Source organism: Rhinolophus sinicus, linkage group LG05 (assembly GCF_036562045.2).
Source record: "Rhinolophus sinicus isolate RSC01 linkage group LG05, ASM3656204v1, whole genome shotgun sequence".
NCBI classification, from domain to species: Eukaryota; Metazoa; Chordata; class Mammalia; order Chiroptera; family Rhinolophidae; genus Rhinolophus; species Rhinolophus sinicus.
In genome coordinates, this window is record NC_133755.1 from 53,275,468 (window position 1) to 53,290,715 (window position 15,248).

The 15,248-nt window shown below is 56.5% G+C and overlaps 1 protein-coding gene across 25 annotated transcripts in view; it reads right to left on the reverse strand.

Annotated features, from left to right (window-relative positions):
• Positions 1 to 4,426: 4,426 nt before the first annotated feature.
• DCTN1 (dynactin subunit 1) overlaps positions 4,427 to 15,248 on the reverse strand; it is a 29,457-nt gene continuing 18,635 nt past the window's right edge. For 8 of the 25 annotated variants that reach the window (XM_074332213.1, XM_074332205.1, XM_074332200.1 and 5 more), the window contains 25 exons: positions 14,235 to 14,429; positions 13,683 to 13,880; positions 13,320 to 13,524; positions 13,165 to 13,243; positions 12,892 to 13,051; positions 12,665 to 12,769; positions 12,289 to 12,480; positions 12,083 to 12,199; positions 11,733 to 11,885; positions 11,002 to 11,162; positions 10,729 to 10,897; positions 10,407 to 10,475; positions 10,133 to 10,195; positions 9,872 to 10,021; positions 9,554 to 9,715; positions 9,337 to 9,468; positions 9,025 to 9,150; positions 8,650 to 8,792; positions 8,208 to 8,374; positions 6,796 to 6,810; positions 6,473 to 6,606; positions 6,186 to 6,378; positions 5,877 to 5,956; positions 5,270 to 5,359; positions 4,427 to 4,902 (listed from right to left, as the gene is read on the reverse strand). In XM_074332213.1, the coding sequence (XP_074188314.1) occupies positions 4,765 to 4,902; positions 5,270 to 5,359; positions 5,877 to 5,956; positions 6,186 to 6,378; positions 6,473 to 6,606; positions 6,796 to 6,810; positions 8,208 to 8,374; positions 8,650 to 8,792; positions 9,025 to 9,150; positions 9,337 to 9,468; positions 9,554 to 9,715; positions 9,872 to 10,021; positions 10,133 to 10,195; positions 10,407 to 10,475; positions 10,729 to 10,897; positions 11,002 to 11,162; positions 11,733 to 11,885; positions 12,083 to 12,199; positions 12,289 to 12,480; positions 12,665 to 12,769; positions 12,892 to 13,051; positions 13,165 to 13,243; positions 13,320 to 13,524; positions 13,683 to 13,880; positions 14,235 to 14,429 (3,396 nt within the window). In that variant the 3' untranslated portion in view covers positions 4,427 to 4,764. The remainder of the gene's footprint in view (positions 4,903 to 5,269; positions 5,360 to 5,876; positions 5,957 to 6,185; positions 6,379 to 6,472; positions 6,607 to 6,795; positions 6,811 to 8,207; positions 8,375 to 8,649; positions 8,793 to 9,024; positions 9,151 to 9,336; positions 9,469 to 9,553; positions 9,716 to 9,871; positions 10,022 to 10,132; positions 10,196 to 10,406; positions 10,476 to 10,728; positions 10,898 to 11,001; positions 11,163 to 11,732; positions 11,886 to 12,082; positions 12,200 to 12,288; positions 12,481 to 12,664; positions 12,770 to 12,891; positions 13,052 to 13,164; positions 13,244 to 13,319; positions 13,525 to 13,682; positions 13,881 to 14,234; positions 14,430 to 15,248) is intronic. The other 17 variants (XM_074332207.1, XM_074332203.1, XM_074332208.1 and 14 more) reach the window with 3 other exon arrangements.

Here is a 15,248-nt window from a genome sequence, read left to right on the forward strand (position 1 = left end):
GGGACTGCTCACTCTCAGATCGTGGGTTCTCTGGGTGCCCTGGGCTCCTTAGCAGGGGTCTGGGTATTCTGGGCTATGAAGCTTCCTCGGTTGGAACACACATGCTCCTGGTTCACTTTCAGCCCCAAGGCTGGGTAGGGTGAGTCGGCCTGGGCCTTGCACATTTCCTAGGATTAGCTGGCTGACTCAGGTCTCTGTATTGCCCCCCCCCCTGGCACCCCCCCTGCCCACCCCACTGTGGAATAGCGTAGAAAATGGGAACCAAGCGAGTAAATTCAAGTTGGTGTTGGGGGTGGGGGGAGGGAGGGGAGTGCCATAAACTTTTGACTCTCGCTCAGCCTTGGCCTGCTAACAGTAGGAGAAAATGGTACCTGAATGGTAGAAGGTAAGACAGTAACCACCCAAGGAAACCAGCCAAAAGCTGGGGCACGTATGACTGCCTACCTTTTGGGACCCAAAAGATGGTTATCATAAATGTCTTGGAAACATGCCTGCTTATATTTCATTTCCTTTTCATTTGTTCAGTATCAGCCTCTCCCAGGTATCTTTTTTATTGAGCACCTGTGTGAAGCATATTATCTCATTTAATCTCCCCCTGGTGATCACCTGAGGAAGGAACACCACCTAAGGAAAGTGTTACTCGCCTCACATTACAGATACAGAAACTGAGGTCCAGAAGTTCGGGAACTTCCCCAAGTTCACAGCTTGTAAGTAGGAGAACTCTGTTCTTACTTCGCAAAGCTGCCTCAATGTTGAAGAAGAAGATGTTGGCCCTGGGAATCTGCCTGAGCACCCTAAAAAGAAAGGGGTCCCTCGGGGACAAAGCGGAGACTACTCATACCTCGCCCCTGCCAGCTGCCAGCCAGTCTGCTTGGTCATCATGTCACAACCGGCAGTTCTGGGTTTGGACGGATCAAAAGAGGCTGTTCTCATGCTATTAGTATGTTCTATCCCCACTACACAGAGTGCCTCACTAGGCCTCTCCCCACCATCACAGCTCAGTTTCCAGAACTCTCTCGGGTCCCATGAGCAGCTCCCATTATCATCTAGGGATAATGACGCTTGCGTCAGCTGTCTGCCATCCCCTGGCCACCCAACTTCACCGACTGAACGTCAGGACACAGTAATTCACGTGTCCTGCTCCCTCCCCTTCTAACCACCCTGACCCAGTTTCTGCTCCCTCTATCCACCAATACAGCTCTGGCCAGCTCACCAGATTCTCAGATGCCCCTTTCCAGAAATCAGCCCACTGTATCAGAGGCTACTGACTCCCTCTCCTGAATGTCTGTCCTTCCTGGCCATGGGACACTTCCTCTGGGGACCTCTGCTCTCTAGTGGACGTGGGCTCTTTAACTGTCAGGGCTGCACAGGGCTCTGCCCGGCCCTGCCCTCTACACTCTCCTCAGTGACCTGTAGCCTCCCTGACTCCCAAGCCTCCAGCAGCTAGTTCTGCTGTGACCAAGCCCTGCAGGCCAGTGCCCTTCTTCTGCCCTCACCACTTCAGGAGTTGGATGATATGCCATGGCGCAAGGCATGGGACCTGGCTTTCTCAGTGGCCAAGTAATACAATCCCAGCACGTGGGGGGGAGCAGAGTGGACGTGCCACAGGGTCAACTGGGAGCAACAAAGGACAGGAGACAGGCGGGAGAGGAGGTGAACTTGCTCTCCATCCCTCCAGCAACCCCAACATAATGTTCCAGCCAGGCACGGTGTTTCTGTATAATCTACCCAGAGACATCACACATGGGCGAGGGGCTGTGGCCAACAAACCCTTGTTTTCATTAAAACAAACCTTGTTTTCTTCTCCTTCCCTGCCTAGCTTCTTCTTTCTCACTGCTCTAGGATTGCATTTGCCAATAAAGCACTAGGCTTCAGCTTTGCCTCAGGTTATTTTCTAAGTAATCTGAATTAAGACAGTACCTCACCCAAACCATGCCTTCGACCACCACTGTGACATTCCCAACTCATTCCCCAAAGGTCATCTCCAAACTTCTCTGCTGAGCCCCAGACCCAATGGACAGCTCCACTTGGACATTCTCACAGGCACCTCACACTCATGTCCAAAATGAAAACTCCTAGTTCTCCTCCCCAAACGTGTCCTGCTGTGTTTTGGGGGATGCAGAGATGGAAGGCACCCTAAAGGAGCTCTCAGTCTGTGTAAAATGGGAGACATATGGGCTAACTGACAATTACAATGGAAAGATGCTTCCTGGTATGCAGCAGCGTTGTCGGTGAACAAGAAAGCCTGCCGTGCACCAGACACGCGGTGCTGGAGGCTTGCCTATATTCTCATTTAGCCTTCACAACAGCCCTGTAAGCTACCATTAGCCCCATTCTGCAGTTGAGAAAACAGACCAGAGATTAGAAACCTTGCCAAGGTCACAAAGCAACTAAATTCCAGCACACCTGGAAGGTATGTTCGTAGTCTTTGCTGCCTCCAGGAGAGGAGCACCTCACAGACCACAAGGCTTGGAGATTTCAAGAGGTGGCAATGCCAGAGCTGTCTTAATAGATGAACAGGATGTCAGCTAAGGAATGGGGCACGTGGGGGAGGGAGGTGGAGTGAAGAAGCCAGCTGGAATTCTGGGTAGTGGGAGGAGGCCTGACAGAACACAGGGTGGCAAAGAAACTGCAGGGGTTCACTGCAGTTGGACCACAAAGCACAAGTGGAGAAGTAGCCCCGTGAGAGGCTGGAGATGTGGTCAGGGCAGGTCCCAAACCACGGGTGGCTTCATGTGCCATTCTAGTGAATTTAAATTCCTAATTGGAAGAACCATTTCGGGATTTAAAGCAGGGAGTGACATGGCCCAGTTTGCATTTTGGAAAGGTGCCTCCGGCATCAACAAGAACTGGCTGAGAGAGGCAAGGGAGGTAGGGTGACTAGTTTACGGGCTGAAGTACCCAGAGCAAGAAATTATACACAAAGTTAGCAGCAGCAGGAGTGGGGAAAAGTGCGCAGATTTTAGATATAATGAAGGAAAAACTGAACAGGACTGGGAACTAAATCAGCTAATGAGAAGGAGGTGTTAGACATCCAGGTTTGTGGCTTGTCGCATCCAGGACATGGAAGAGATGATTTCCGTTTTAGACATGCTGATGCTGAGATACATACCAACAGGCAACTGGTGGAAGCAGCAGCGGCGAGAGACCACTACCCAGGGAAAAGGGCGGAACAAGTCCTGTCCTCTTCTCAAGAAGGTTCCAGGAGTGGCCCAGGCTTGGCCCTCGGTATCTTAACCACCAATCAGAATGCAAGTCAGCAGCTTGGGTGAAAAAGGACAGGAACACAATGCAATCCCAGGGAAAGGCCTGTAATTTCCTTAGCTTTAGAGGAGCATGATTTGGAGAGGTGAGATGAAGACTGTGGTATCAAGACACAGCAACCCCTCCACCAGTTCTGAGAGAAGTAAGCCCTAACACCCTAAGTGTAACACCCTAAGGTATCCCTTGTGTGTAACGATCACACCCTGTACATCTAGGATGGTATTAGCTACATATCAGCCTGCAGAGGACTGAGGAAAGGCACTGAATCATTTTCTGTTGGACTCCAGCTGAGAAAGGCTGAAGTACAGAGCAGGTATCGGACACCAGAACCCACTGCCCCTCCCAGAGGGCGTGCCACTGGGCACATGCCCAGCACCACCTGTGTGCGCTGGGCTCCCAACATGGAGCCTCCTCGCCCTGCCTGCTTCTCTCCCTCGAGAAGAGGCACACGAGCTGAGGGCCTGACCCCGCTGGAGCTGCTCCTAAGTGCTAAGGGTCTCTTCCTCCAAGTGGATCAGACACCTCTGGGAGCGTGGGCAGGATTTCCCCAAGGGGGGAACAAAAGAGATCAAGAGACCAGCCAACTAGACTAAACTGGGGCTAAGCTCCAGAATGCCGGGGTGCTGCTCACTGGCCTAAAGGGCCCCAAATCTAGAAGTGATTTCAGCAGGTCTGGGTCAGGGCCTAGGAATCTATCAGTTTGTTAAGGAAGCTCCCAGATATTCATTTGTAAAGGGACTTGGGAGCAGCTTTGTAACTTCTACCCTTCCTTACCGGTCTGTTGCTTTGGTCTTCCTGTCTTAGTATATTTCCTCGGAGGGGCCCCAGGTCTCATGGGGAGACTGTGGCCAGTGCATGAGAAAGTTGGCTGGGGTGGTAATCACATCATGAGCCCAGCTCCAAACACTGGTCTGAACAGCAGGGGAAGATCCAGGAAGCAGCAGCCCTCCTACCTCCATAAATGAACGCAGGTGCCGAGGATCCGTCCAGCCCTTTCCCCGCTGCTCATACTGCACTTGAGTCTGAGGGACACTGCATTCCACTGGTCACTACAGAGAAGGGCCCTCAAATTTGGCCCCCAAAACCTCCTCAGCATCCCTTCTCCTCCACTCTTGCTCTGAGCTGAATGGCCCAGGACCGATCGGCGATACCACACAGAAAGCACAGAAGCAGAAGCTGCTTTAATCAAAGAGTGATGTCCTCGATCAGGTGGCCCTCCCTCAGCCGTTGGCGGTGGGGTCGCAGCCTATGTCCCACAGGCCCTGAGGCCCCCCAGGAAGGAGGGAGCAGCTAACAGCGAGCTCTGGCAGAGGCCAGGGACTGGAAAACAGGGGCACCCAGACCAGGGGCAGGGCACCGACAGGTGGAGTGAAGCTGAGTGAGGGCCAGAACGGCTTTACACACACGCTTCTACCTGGGGCCGCTGAGGTGGCCATGCATCGGGCGGGCAGAGCGGCAGCAGGAGGGCTGAGGGCGGGGGGCCGGTGGGGGAAGGAGTGCTTAGGAGATGAGGCGACTGTGAAGCTGGTGCAGCTGCTCCTGGGTCAGCACCAGCCGGTGTCGCTGTCCGAGGCCAGCCGCACACGGGAAGGTCACTTTGCCCAAGTACACAGTGTCGTCCTGCTGCTCCTCCTTGGCCTGGGGGTTGGTGAGGAGAGAACGCTGGGTCAGGGGCTCACTCGTCCCTGAGCCCGGAGAACAAGGCAGGCCCTGGGAGACAGGTTTTGGGGCTCCTAGGCAATGGTGACGTTTTCCAAATCAGAATTGGGGTATACAGTCTGACAAGGGACTTTTGAGCCCTCTGGGTGACAATAGAAGCTTAACTGCTAAAATAGTGGAATTTCTGGAGGCGGTGCAAGAACTGTTGAGTTGAGACTTAGCCAGATAAATGGATGTGCAACTGCTGGACCTGAGACCCTAGAGGCCTCTTCAAATTCTAAGGGAGAAAGGAAGGACCCCCCTGAGCCTCCAGGCTCGCCATGCCCGTCCCCACGCTCTCTCTTACCCTGAGGAAGGCTGAGGAAGGGAAGGTGGCAAAGTCAGTGGGGACTGTGGCTCCAGGGCGTTGCGATACAGTCTCCTTAAGGACCTCATCCTGGCGGAGGAGGAAGGGAGCAAGGGTTCATTTAGGGGACCTGCACGGGCTACCCCAGCATCTTCTGTTTCACAGGGACACTAATACCTGGAGCAGGGACCAGTCCCCTCAATCGCCAAACTTCTGCTCTCCCCTCTGACCCCCTCCCCACCCCAACAACCTCAATTTATAGTAGGGCCCAACTCAGATTCCACCGGCTCTGGAGACCCGTCCCCAACCACTGTACCCCAAGGTGGTCTCAGCTCTGACAGAAGCTGCACCTGAACCACACACTCTACAGATGATCCTGCTCAAGCCATTTTGTTGATGAGAATCTGCCTTCTGTTTGCACCAAGACAGTGAGCTCCCAAGGCAGAAACCCACCTTCCCTTCCACCTCCCCTGCCACGTGGCATCTGGCACGGGGCTGGGCCCGGAGGAACTCCAGCAGGGCCTGTGCAAGCCACTGTGCTAAGGTTCCGCCAGAGAATGCTCTCGGGAGAGCTCTTAGGGTGAGGAAGGGCAGGGTCAGCACTGACCTTGAGCTTCTCGATGGTGTCGCTTAGGGACTTGAGCTGAGCCACTTGCTCCAGGAGCTGGGCTGACGGGCTCTTGGCAGCTGTGGGAAAGGAAGGATGGTGAGGCCCAGGCAGGCAGCTGTGCTGGACTAAGGGTCAGCAGTGCAGATACTGGACCTTCTCGCGGAACACGCACATTAGAGAGGGGGTGAATCAAGCAAACTGAACACTGACACCAGAGAGCAGTGTGGGAGCTGGCTGGGCAGGGGCTACATCCCTGGGGCAAGAGAGGGGGTGTGTTCCTCATCTCGGGGGTTGGCAGGTGCATACCAGGGCTCACGCGCGTGATATCTACTACGTGGGTGTGCGTGCTCAGCTGATTCAACCTCTCCAACAGCTGGCTGGTCTTTCGATACAGCGCTCCAGTCGCCAGCTCACTGCCAGGGCCCTCGTGGGGCGGGAGGGAGAGCTTTGCCACGTGCAGAGGGGGCAGGGATGCTAAGGAGGCCTTCATCTGGGCTCCCTGTGGGAGGAAAAAGAGAGGGGTGGTAAGGCCCTGCCGGCAGTCCCCAATGGGGCAGACAGGCCTCACCCCAGTCCTCCCGCGATGCCCTCACCTTGAGGACGCTGTTCTCATGCTGGAGCTGGGAGATGTGCAGCCTCATGGCCGAGATCTGCTGAAGCAGCAGTGGTGAATCCTTCACCAGCTCCGGGCCTGGCACAGGCCCCAGAGCCTGCCCAGGAGCGCCTCCTGTGGTACCACAACAAATGTCATTGGCCCCAGGTAGAGACGGCTGAAAAGGGGCTGCATTCCTGCTCATCCCCTCTTTATCTCCTCCCACCCCCAGTCCTGGCTGCTCCCAGAGGGGAAGTCTCACCCTGTTCCCCCAGCCCCAATTCCCACCAGCCCTGGCAACCCCCAGCCAGGGCAGGTCTCTACCTCGCTGCTCTTCTTCTGTGCTCGGGAGAGCCCGTGGGGAGCAGGAAAAGAGGAGAGAGGAATTAGGTGATTTGGGGGTTAGGACACACCCAAGGAATCCTGGCATGACCTGCAGGACCACCCTTTTCCTGACCACCCTACCTTCTCTAACAAGACCCTGCCTCTGCTGCCCACCTTTGGGGAAGGGGCAGACGTTTGAAGGAGACAGGAAAGGGGAATGAGGCCATGAGAATGTGACGTGCGAGGAAGAGCAGCAGTGGGAGTATGTGAATGGCAGGAAGCCATTCCTGCCTCCCTGATTCATACTCTACCTCCAAGAAGGGCAGAGGAAGTGCTCCCGAGACCCCGACGTGTCTGCACCCTTACTGCTCCCCAGCAACAAGCATAAGTTGAGGTTACAGACACATTCCTGTGTTCTTTGGGTTCCCACTGCTCTGAGGCAAAAGACACCCTTTTTCTGATGGGAAGGCTTATAAGTTCAGACCCAGTATTTGTTTAAAGAGCCTGTGCTAAAACAATACAGTGTGGTAATTCTGGGGACCCCTCCCCAAGGAACAGGAAGCCACATGTCTGCTCCATGGGAATCAAAAAGGCTCTTGGTCACCTCCCAAGATCAAAAAGCACCAATGACAGGGGTTTTGATGAGGATAAGACCCTAGGTGAGGCCAGCTGACAAGACAAGTACAGCAGGGGAGGTCTAGAGACCCTAAGGGCTAAATTCTAGGGCAAGGAAATTGTCTTCTGGCGGTGAGGAGGGTAAGTGAGAAACTGAAGAGAAGACAACAAACTCTAGGGCAGATGAGAACTAACATGGCAGTGGCCACCTTCTTGGTCAGGAAACTGGGAAGACTAAGCTTGGAAGCCAGAAAAACTCGAGGTAAGAAGCTCTGACCACACTAAAAGACCAGGCAAAGGTTAGAACCCCAGCCCCAAGTGAAACTGGGAGAATGCAGCAATGGAAGACGACAGCCGTACCACAGGGGGAAGCCACATGAACTCAGCAGGGAAAACAATGGTGCCCAAGCAGAGCAATGAAGGGCAGGCATCGGGCACAGCTGGGTACCCAACAGTCTGCCCGGCCCGCTGCAGGCTGATGACCCTCTGGGATACAGTGCTGGGTCAGAAAGACCAGACTGCAGACCCAGAAGGGACACATACTAGAGTCCAACTAGAGTCATGGTAATTCTGAGCTACGCTGACAACTTGGTAACGCCCCCCCTTGGTCAGAGGGACTAGGCGCACATCTCCAGAAGCAAAATCTTGGTGAAAGGTGCCACAGAGTGAAACTGGGCAAGCACGTTCCTCACTGCACATCCGTGGGTAAGAAGGGGGCCGAGTCAAACTGAGCCAAGGACAAGAGCAAGGCCATTCAGTCTCCTGGGGGCCGGTGCTGCCTGCCCCACTGCACTCACCACCAGCAATGCCCGAGACCAGGGTAGCAATACCCGAGGGAGGGGGCCCCCGGAGGCCCTCGATGGTGCGCTTGGACTGGCTGCTGAGCCGCTGCTTTAGCTCCGCCTTCTCTGCCTCCAGCTGGTCAATGTCAGCCTGCAGCGCATCCATCGTCTCCTCGAACTCTCTGTGAAGAGATGCTGGGCTTGGGCGGGTCCCTTCCCCACGGCCCCACCCCACTCCTCAGTCCTGACAGGTCCTGGGAGTAACCGTGCTGGTGAGGACCAGGGCAACACAGGTTCAGACTGGGGTGAGATAATGGGGGTGGCAGTGGGCAAGGAAAACCATCTGCTCCCCTGGGGAGCCTCACTATGAGAGGCCTGTGCAGGGGGTGGGTTAGGAGGCTGAGAGGGCTGGCAGCGGGGAGGGATGGAGGAAGCAGGGGCCGGGGAAGTGCCTGACTTCTCCTTCTTCCGCAGCAGCGCCTGGGTCTCATCCAGCCGAGTCTGGACTTTCTCAATGCGCTCATCTGCGTCCTTGGCAGCGCTGTCCAGCTTCTTCTCCAGGAGGCTCAGCCGCACATTGGCCTCACTCAGCTCCTCCCCCTGGACCAGGGCAGAAAGCTTCTAATGCCCTTACATCCTCCCACGGCCCCCCAGGGACCCGGGATAGGCCATAACAAAGCTCCCCCGGAGCCCCCAAGAGCTCCCACTGATCAAGGGCGCCACTTCTCCACACAATCCCAACCCGTCTCAGTCCCAAAGCCCAACATTTACTGCTGCCCTGTGCCCCACAACACTTCCTGGCCCCCAGATCCTGAGCCCACCCTACTCTCACCTTGATCTTGAGTGACTTCTTCAACTCCTTGATAACTGTCTCTCGATCTTCAAGCTTCAAGCCCAGGCCTTCAGCATCTGTGATCTCCGCACGAAGGGCTGCAGCCCGCAGCTCGACAGGAGGAGGCTAAGGGCCAGGTGGGGGCAGAGGACAGAGGTGGGGAGAGGGGGTCACCAACATGTTCCTTTCAGAGAGATCCAATTTCTTGCCTTCTAATCAGGACAGTACTCTCCAGATTCCAGGCCCCTCCCCCAAACAGCAGCGTCTCTAAGTCCTGCCCACCGCCCAGAAGCCCCGAGGAGCTCCTCCCACCTTGCTGGGGGGCCGCTCTGCATCATACTCTCCTTCCTGCATGGCCGTGGCCAGCTTGTTCATGGTGCTGATGAGGATGCTGCATGACTGGCGCAGACACTCGTAGGGGCTGCTGGAAGGGGTCCCGTAGATCTGGAAGAGCCAAGGGCAGCAGTGAAAACCTCACGTCGGCCACCTGACTCCCAGCCCACCCTCCTGCCCAGTCACCCAGGCCCACCTGCTCGCTTGCTTTGAAGGCCAGTTCCTCCAGGGCAGCCACGGGCAGTGCCTCGTTCTCTGCCAGTGGGGCAATGAGCTGGGCGGCAGCCGCTGCCACCTCCTGGAGCACAGCTACCACCCACGTCAAGTGTTTCCTGCAGTCCAGGAGCGTGTCGGACACCTGTGCGACAGGCCAGACTCAGGCGCCCACCGCGCCCAGCACCACAGCTCCCAGGACCTCCACACCATTCTTGCCCCTGCCCAGATGCAGAACTTGACATCCTGGGCCCTTCTGGTTCTACTCAGCTTCCTTCCCTCCCCCCTCACAGCCCTAAACCTGTGGTCCAAAGGCCAGGGCAGTAGGGATCCCAGGAGCATCTGTCCCCGGCATTCGCCTCCGGATCTTCTTGCAGAACTGGCGGATGTCACTGCACGACGTTTCCAGGTCGCGGAGCAGGAGGGCAATATCTGAAGCCTCCTGCCCACCCTACTCAGGGAATAAGAAACGGATGGGAAACCGAGTCAGCATTGGGGCTGCGATGAGGAGGGGGAAACTAAGAAGAAAGAGGAGCTCGAACAGGCCCAGTTGTGCTCTCACCTGCAAGAAGGCACGCAGACGTCCCACCTCCACGCCCATGCAATCCAGGGCACTCTGGGTGAACTGTGAGGACAGAAGCGCGTGCTCGTCAGCCCCCAGCAGGAGCTCTCCTGCCCGATCATCATCTATAAACAGTCCCCACCCCATACATAAGCAGGTTCTCTGGCTTCCCTGATCTGGCCTTCGTGACCCTGTGCCAGTCTTACGTGACACCCCCGAGGGCCTCCGTTTCTGATCTCTACATGGGACTCAACCCCCCGCCCAGACACCTCACCTTGATGTGGTCGGCCAGCTGCATGGTACTGTCCTCGGGCTGTTCGGCAAGGTGGATGCTGTACAGATGCTGAGGGATGACAAAGAAACAGACAGCCTATAGGCCTTGGAAAGATGGAAAATTCTTCCCCAACTGCAGTTTGAGCCCCCGTCATCACTGGACTCCAGAGGCACGAGAATTTAAAACCCCCAAGGACTGCACCCTGAGGCAAGTTCACCCACAGCAAGCCGAGCCCCCGGCATGCAACCTGGGCTATGCTGGCCACAGCCCCAGGAGAAACCTCCCGTCCACCCTGCACCAAGCCGGAGTCCTGGCCCCAGACCTGGTAGTACTTGATGGCCTTGGTGAGAGGTTCGACATTGACGGTCTCATCCAGCTGGTCCTTGTGCAGCAGCTCAATGAGGAAGTCCAAGGAGCGCTCGTGGGCACTCATCTCAGGGTAGAGGCCGCCCACCTTCTTATACACATCCACATTGCACTGAGAGAGGGCACTGGAGAACAGACAACGGCCCTGTGAGGCCAGGGTCTGCCAGGCAATCATAGTTCCAGCCAATCTGGGACCCGTAGCCTGGAATGGGGGTCAGGGATCACTTACTGCTCGTAGCGGTGAAGTGTGGCCTGCAGCAGACTCAGCGAGTACACCAGCCCAGCGGCAAAGCTGAGCTGCTCCCCTGCAGCTCCTCGAAGCCCGGGCCGCTCTGAACAGTTCTCGCTTAGTTCAAACTTCTCCTGGGCCTGCTTCCGGATTAGCTCCGCCTATGGGAAGACGTGCCAGGACCCCAGAGCTCAGAGCAGAGGATGGAGAACACAGATTCAGGGATACAGAACACAGAGCTGAGCAACTACTGGGGGCTGGCTGGTGGAGAAAGCAGCGACAGCTCCTAGGTGGGCAGGGGAATGGGTAATGATGTGGTTGCTGGTGGCTGTAAGGATTTGGGATATGGGGATGAGAGGGCAGCGGACGCAGGGGGACCGACCTCTTTCCCGCAAGCTGCTGCTCCTGCTACCCTTCCACTGACGCTATCCTGACAGTTATCCCCCCACTAACCCCTAGTCATCTTCTAGGTCTCAGCTCAAATGTTACCCTTCAGGGACACCCCTCCATCTAAATCAGCTCCCCAACTCTGCTCTCTCAAAGCAGCTACCTCCCCTTCATAACAGGCCACGTGTGATACACATCCACCTGAGCTTTGCTGACTACGTTCCTCCACCACATCCTAACCCTCCGGAGCAGGGACGCCGACGGCGGGCCTCCCCGGGCTTCCTCAGCGCCTGCTCCACAGCACGTGCCCAGGTTCCCGCGGGGCTGTGACTGACGGGCCGCACCTTACAAATGAGACGAGGCATGAGGAGCAGCACCAGGACGCAGTCATGGTCCCCACCAGGCCGCAGGAAGCTGTCGGGCATGAAGGCTGTCAGCAGGGACATGTGCCGGTTGGCCTGGGCCACCTCCATTTGCCGCAGTTCCATCTCAATGGCCTGTGTGGGGGACAGGGAGGCAGGCTCAGCGATAGAGTCCAGGCCCACTGCACCTCGCGCCACCACGTCCTCTTCTTCTAGGAGCCCAGGCCAGGAGGCCCCCGAACCACCACACAACGCATCCCCTGCCCCAGGAATCCACACCGCGTCAGTCCACAGCCACACTCTCCCCTCTCTGGCCCACTCGCTTTCCTGACCTTGGCATGGGCCTTAGTCTCAGCAAACTTGATTTTGAAGTCAAAAGTCTCTGGGGGTGGCTGCTGCTGCCGCTCCACTGATGCTTCCTGCTGGTTTGTCAGTTCTCGATTCACATCCTGGGAGCAGGGACGGACAGTGAGGCACAGCTGGGTCACGAGGGAGCCCTGGGGTGATGGTGGGTGGAGAGCAGGGGGTGCACAGGCACCTGTAGGTGGGCGGTCAGCTGGCGGTACTTCCTGATGGTTTGCTGGTAGTCTGCGACCGTCTCCTGGGCTGCCTCCACACGCTTCTGGGCCTCGCGCACCCGAGCACCTGCCATGTCCAGCTGCTCCCGCAGCTCCAGTTCTGTCTCACGTGCATTCTCCTGCAGCTCATCATTCATCTCATTGATGGCTTCCTGGGAGGCCACAAGGGAATTGGGACAAAGGAAAGGCAGGGTCAAGGAGCAGGCCAGCCAGGGTCGGGCCACTCACTACACACCCTGCTCAAAAGTCAGGGGTCTTGTGTCAGTTCCTCTCTCAGCAAGTCCCTTTTAAATACCCTTCGGTAGGGTCAAAGTCAGGGGTCTGCTCTCCTCTTACCAAGTCCCCCACAGTCTCTCTCAATTCCCGCACTTTCTCTTCCAGATTCAGGTTCCGGTCTGTCAGCATCTCCACCATCTCCTCAGCACCCAGAGCAGCATCCACCTGTGTTACAGGGAGGCAACGGGGAGAAAGGCGCTGAAAGGGGCCCAGAGACAGGAGGCACCCACAAGAGAGTCGGGGGAGAGGGGAGGAGGACCCTGGGCAAGGGGCTGGGCATCCCAGACCTGCTCCTTGAGCTCATCGATGGTACTCTCTGCCTGGCTCAGCTCCTCCTGCAGACGCTCCCGCTGTTGCCTCACAACTTCCAGCTCTTGGTTTTTCTTTTCCATGAGCTTCTGGAGTTTCACATGCTCCTGCTTCTCTGAGGAAGAAAGATCCCGCATCCTATGGGGAAGCAGGGAGACAGGAGGAGTAGCGTGTGTCAGAGTCACTGTGTGCTCTAACACAACTGGGCACAGGAGAGTGGGTTCCGGGACCAAGCAGTGAGGGGACCCTACCTCACCAGGGCATCCTTGAGGCGGGCATTCTGCTCCTCGAACTGCTTGAGCTGGTAACTGGACGCAGCCCCATCGGAGCCTGAGGAAAACCATGAACAGTTTCAGACATGGGTCCAACCCCACCACTTGCTCCCCAGCAGCTCCTGGCCCCTTACCCTTTTCTTCAATCTCAGCCTTGAGGATCTCCAAGTCAGTGGTGAGCTCGTCCACACGCTCCTTCAGCGCCTCTACCTCCTGCTGCAGGGACTCGGCCCGCTCTTCAGCCATCTCCTTGTCCAGAGTGGCCATCTCGATGGCGTCGGCAGTGTCAGCCATCTCCTCCATGTAGCGTTCCTTTGCCTCCAGTGCCTCCTTGGCTTCCTGACAAGGGGTGGAGGTTGGTGGGGGCACAAGTGCAGAGACGCCTGATGCGTCCTGTCTCACAGAACGTTACAGGCTCCAGCTCCAGTTGTGTTTCCAGAGCACTTCCGCGGACCCCCTGCCTCCCAGCCCAGCCACCCCTTCACCCTGAGTCCTACCTTCCGCGCCTCCTTGAGGCGCCGCTGCAGGTCTGCCTGCTGCTCCTGCATTTTGCTCTTCCATTCCTGCACCTGCTCCAGCTGGATCTTGTATTTCTCCAGCTCCTTTAGCTTTGCTTTGTCCTCTGCCCGTTTCAGCCGCAGGGTCTCTAGTTTCTCCTCCAGGTCCCGCACCTGGGCCCTCAGCCCCTCTTCCTCCTGCAAAGGAGAGACCCCATCATTCTGTGCATAACCTTCCCCCCCACCCCGCCCACCCCCACCAAGACTAAGCTGGAGCAGAAAGGACAGGAATGCAAGCAAACATCATTCCAGTCCCAGGGTCAAAAGCACGTAGCATATAAACATCTGAGTAGAGACCAATACATATGGGGAAAGTGTGGAGGAAGGGCAGAGAGGAGAGGGTAGCTTAGAGGCAGGATACCCATATGCTATGTCCTCACTCTTCTGATCCAAGTTCTGGGTCTCCCCGACCCTGGGAAATGTCCAACATCTTCCAGGGGACACTGGCCCCTTTGTGTCTTGGTTCATCTTCACTCTAACCCCAGTCCTTACCTTGGAGGGGGAAAGAAGAGGGGGTGCTGCTCCAGGAGAGGTGAGGGCCGGCGTGGGGATGATGGGTGCTGCCAGCGGAGTCTGAGCTGGAGTGCTGGGCTCACTGCTACTCAGCTCACCTGCTGATGCTGAGCCAGAGGGGCCCAGGGAGCTACTGGCGCCGGCCACCCCAGCACTACTGGCTGGGCGGGTGGGCTATTCAGAGAGGGTAGGGACAGACCAGAAAAAGAGCGGAGGGTAAGGGTGGTGAAAGAGCAAGAGACAGAATATGAGAATATGGTGAGGGAAGGAGACAGAAAGAAAAAGGCAGAAAGGGAGTGTCAAAGCACAACGAGAACAGAGAAACAGAGTGATGGGGAGAGGGAAAATGACACAGTCAAAGATAGTGACAAAGGACAGGGGAGGAGAGAGGGAGGCAGAGGGGAGGGAAAAGAAGGGATGGAGAAAGACGTAAGATTATAAGCCTCCTCCCTTGGCTCTGACCTCACATTCCTCCCAGCTCTGGTACTACCCCTTACAGCAGAATCCCTTACTCCCCAGAACTCCCCTCTGTGACCCACTTGTGATCATTCTAGCAGTTTCTTAATATTCCTGATCCTATCATTGCTCTGGACCTGCACCCTCCTCCCCCAGAGATAAAAAGTGCCTCAATGTCATTTCCAGAGAGAAAGAACAGATTAGAGTTTGTTCTCTAACTTTCATGCTCCCAGAGAAGGCTGGGCTAAAAGTGAGGTTACCGGGCTCTAAACCCCTGCTAGGCCCTCCCTGCTCTTTCGCACTCAAGCTGATTCTCCTTCCCTTGGTCTATTTCAGGGGACCTGCAGATAAAACGGCCAGGGGAAACTTGTATTCTTATACTCTCCCATGAAACAAGGTCAGCACAGCCAGTGCTTCTGTCATCTCCCTCCCTCCATGACAGAGGCTCTAACCAGGCGCCACTACCTAGGCCCGTGTGGGGCTGCGGGCGGAGGAGCTGCGCTGGAGCCCCTAGCCCTGGAGCGGACAGGCCTGTCC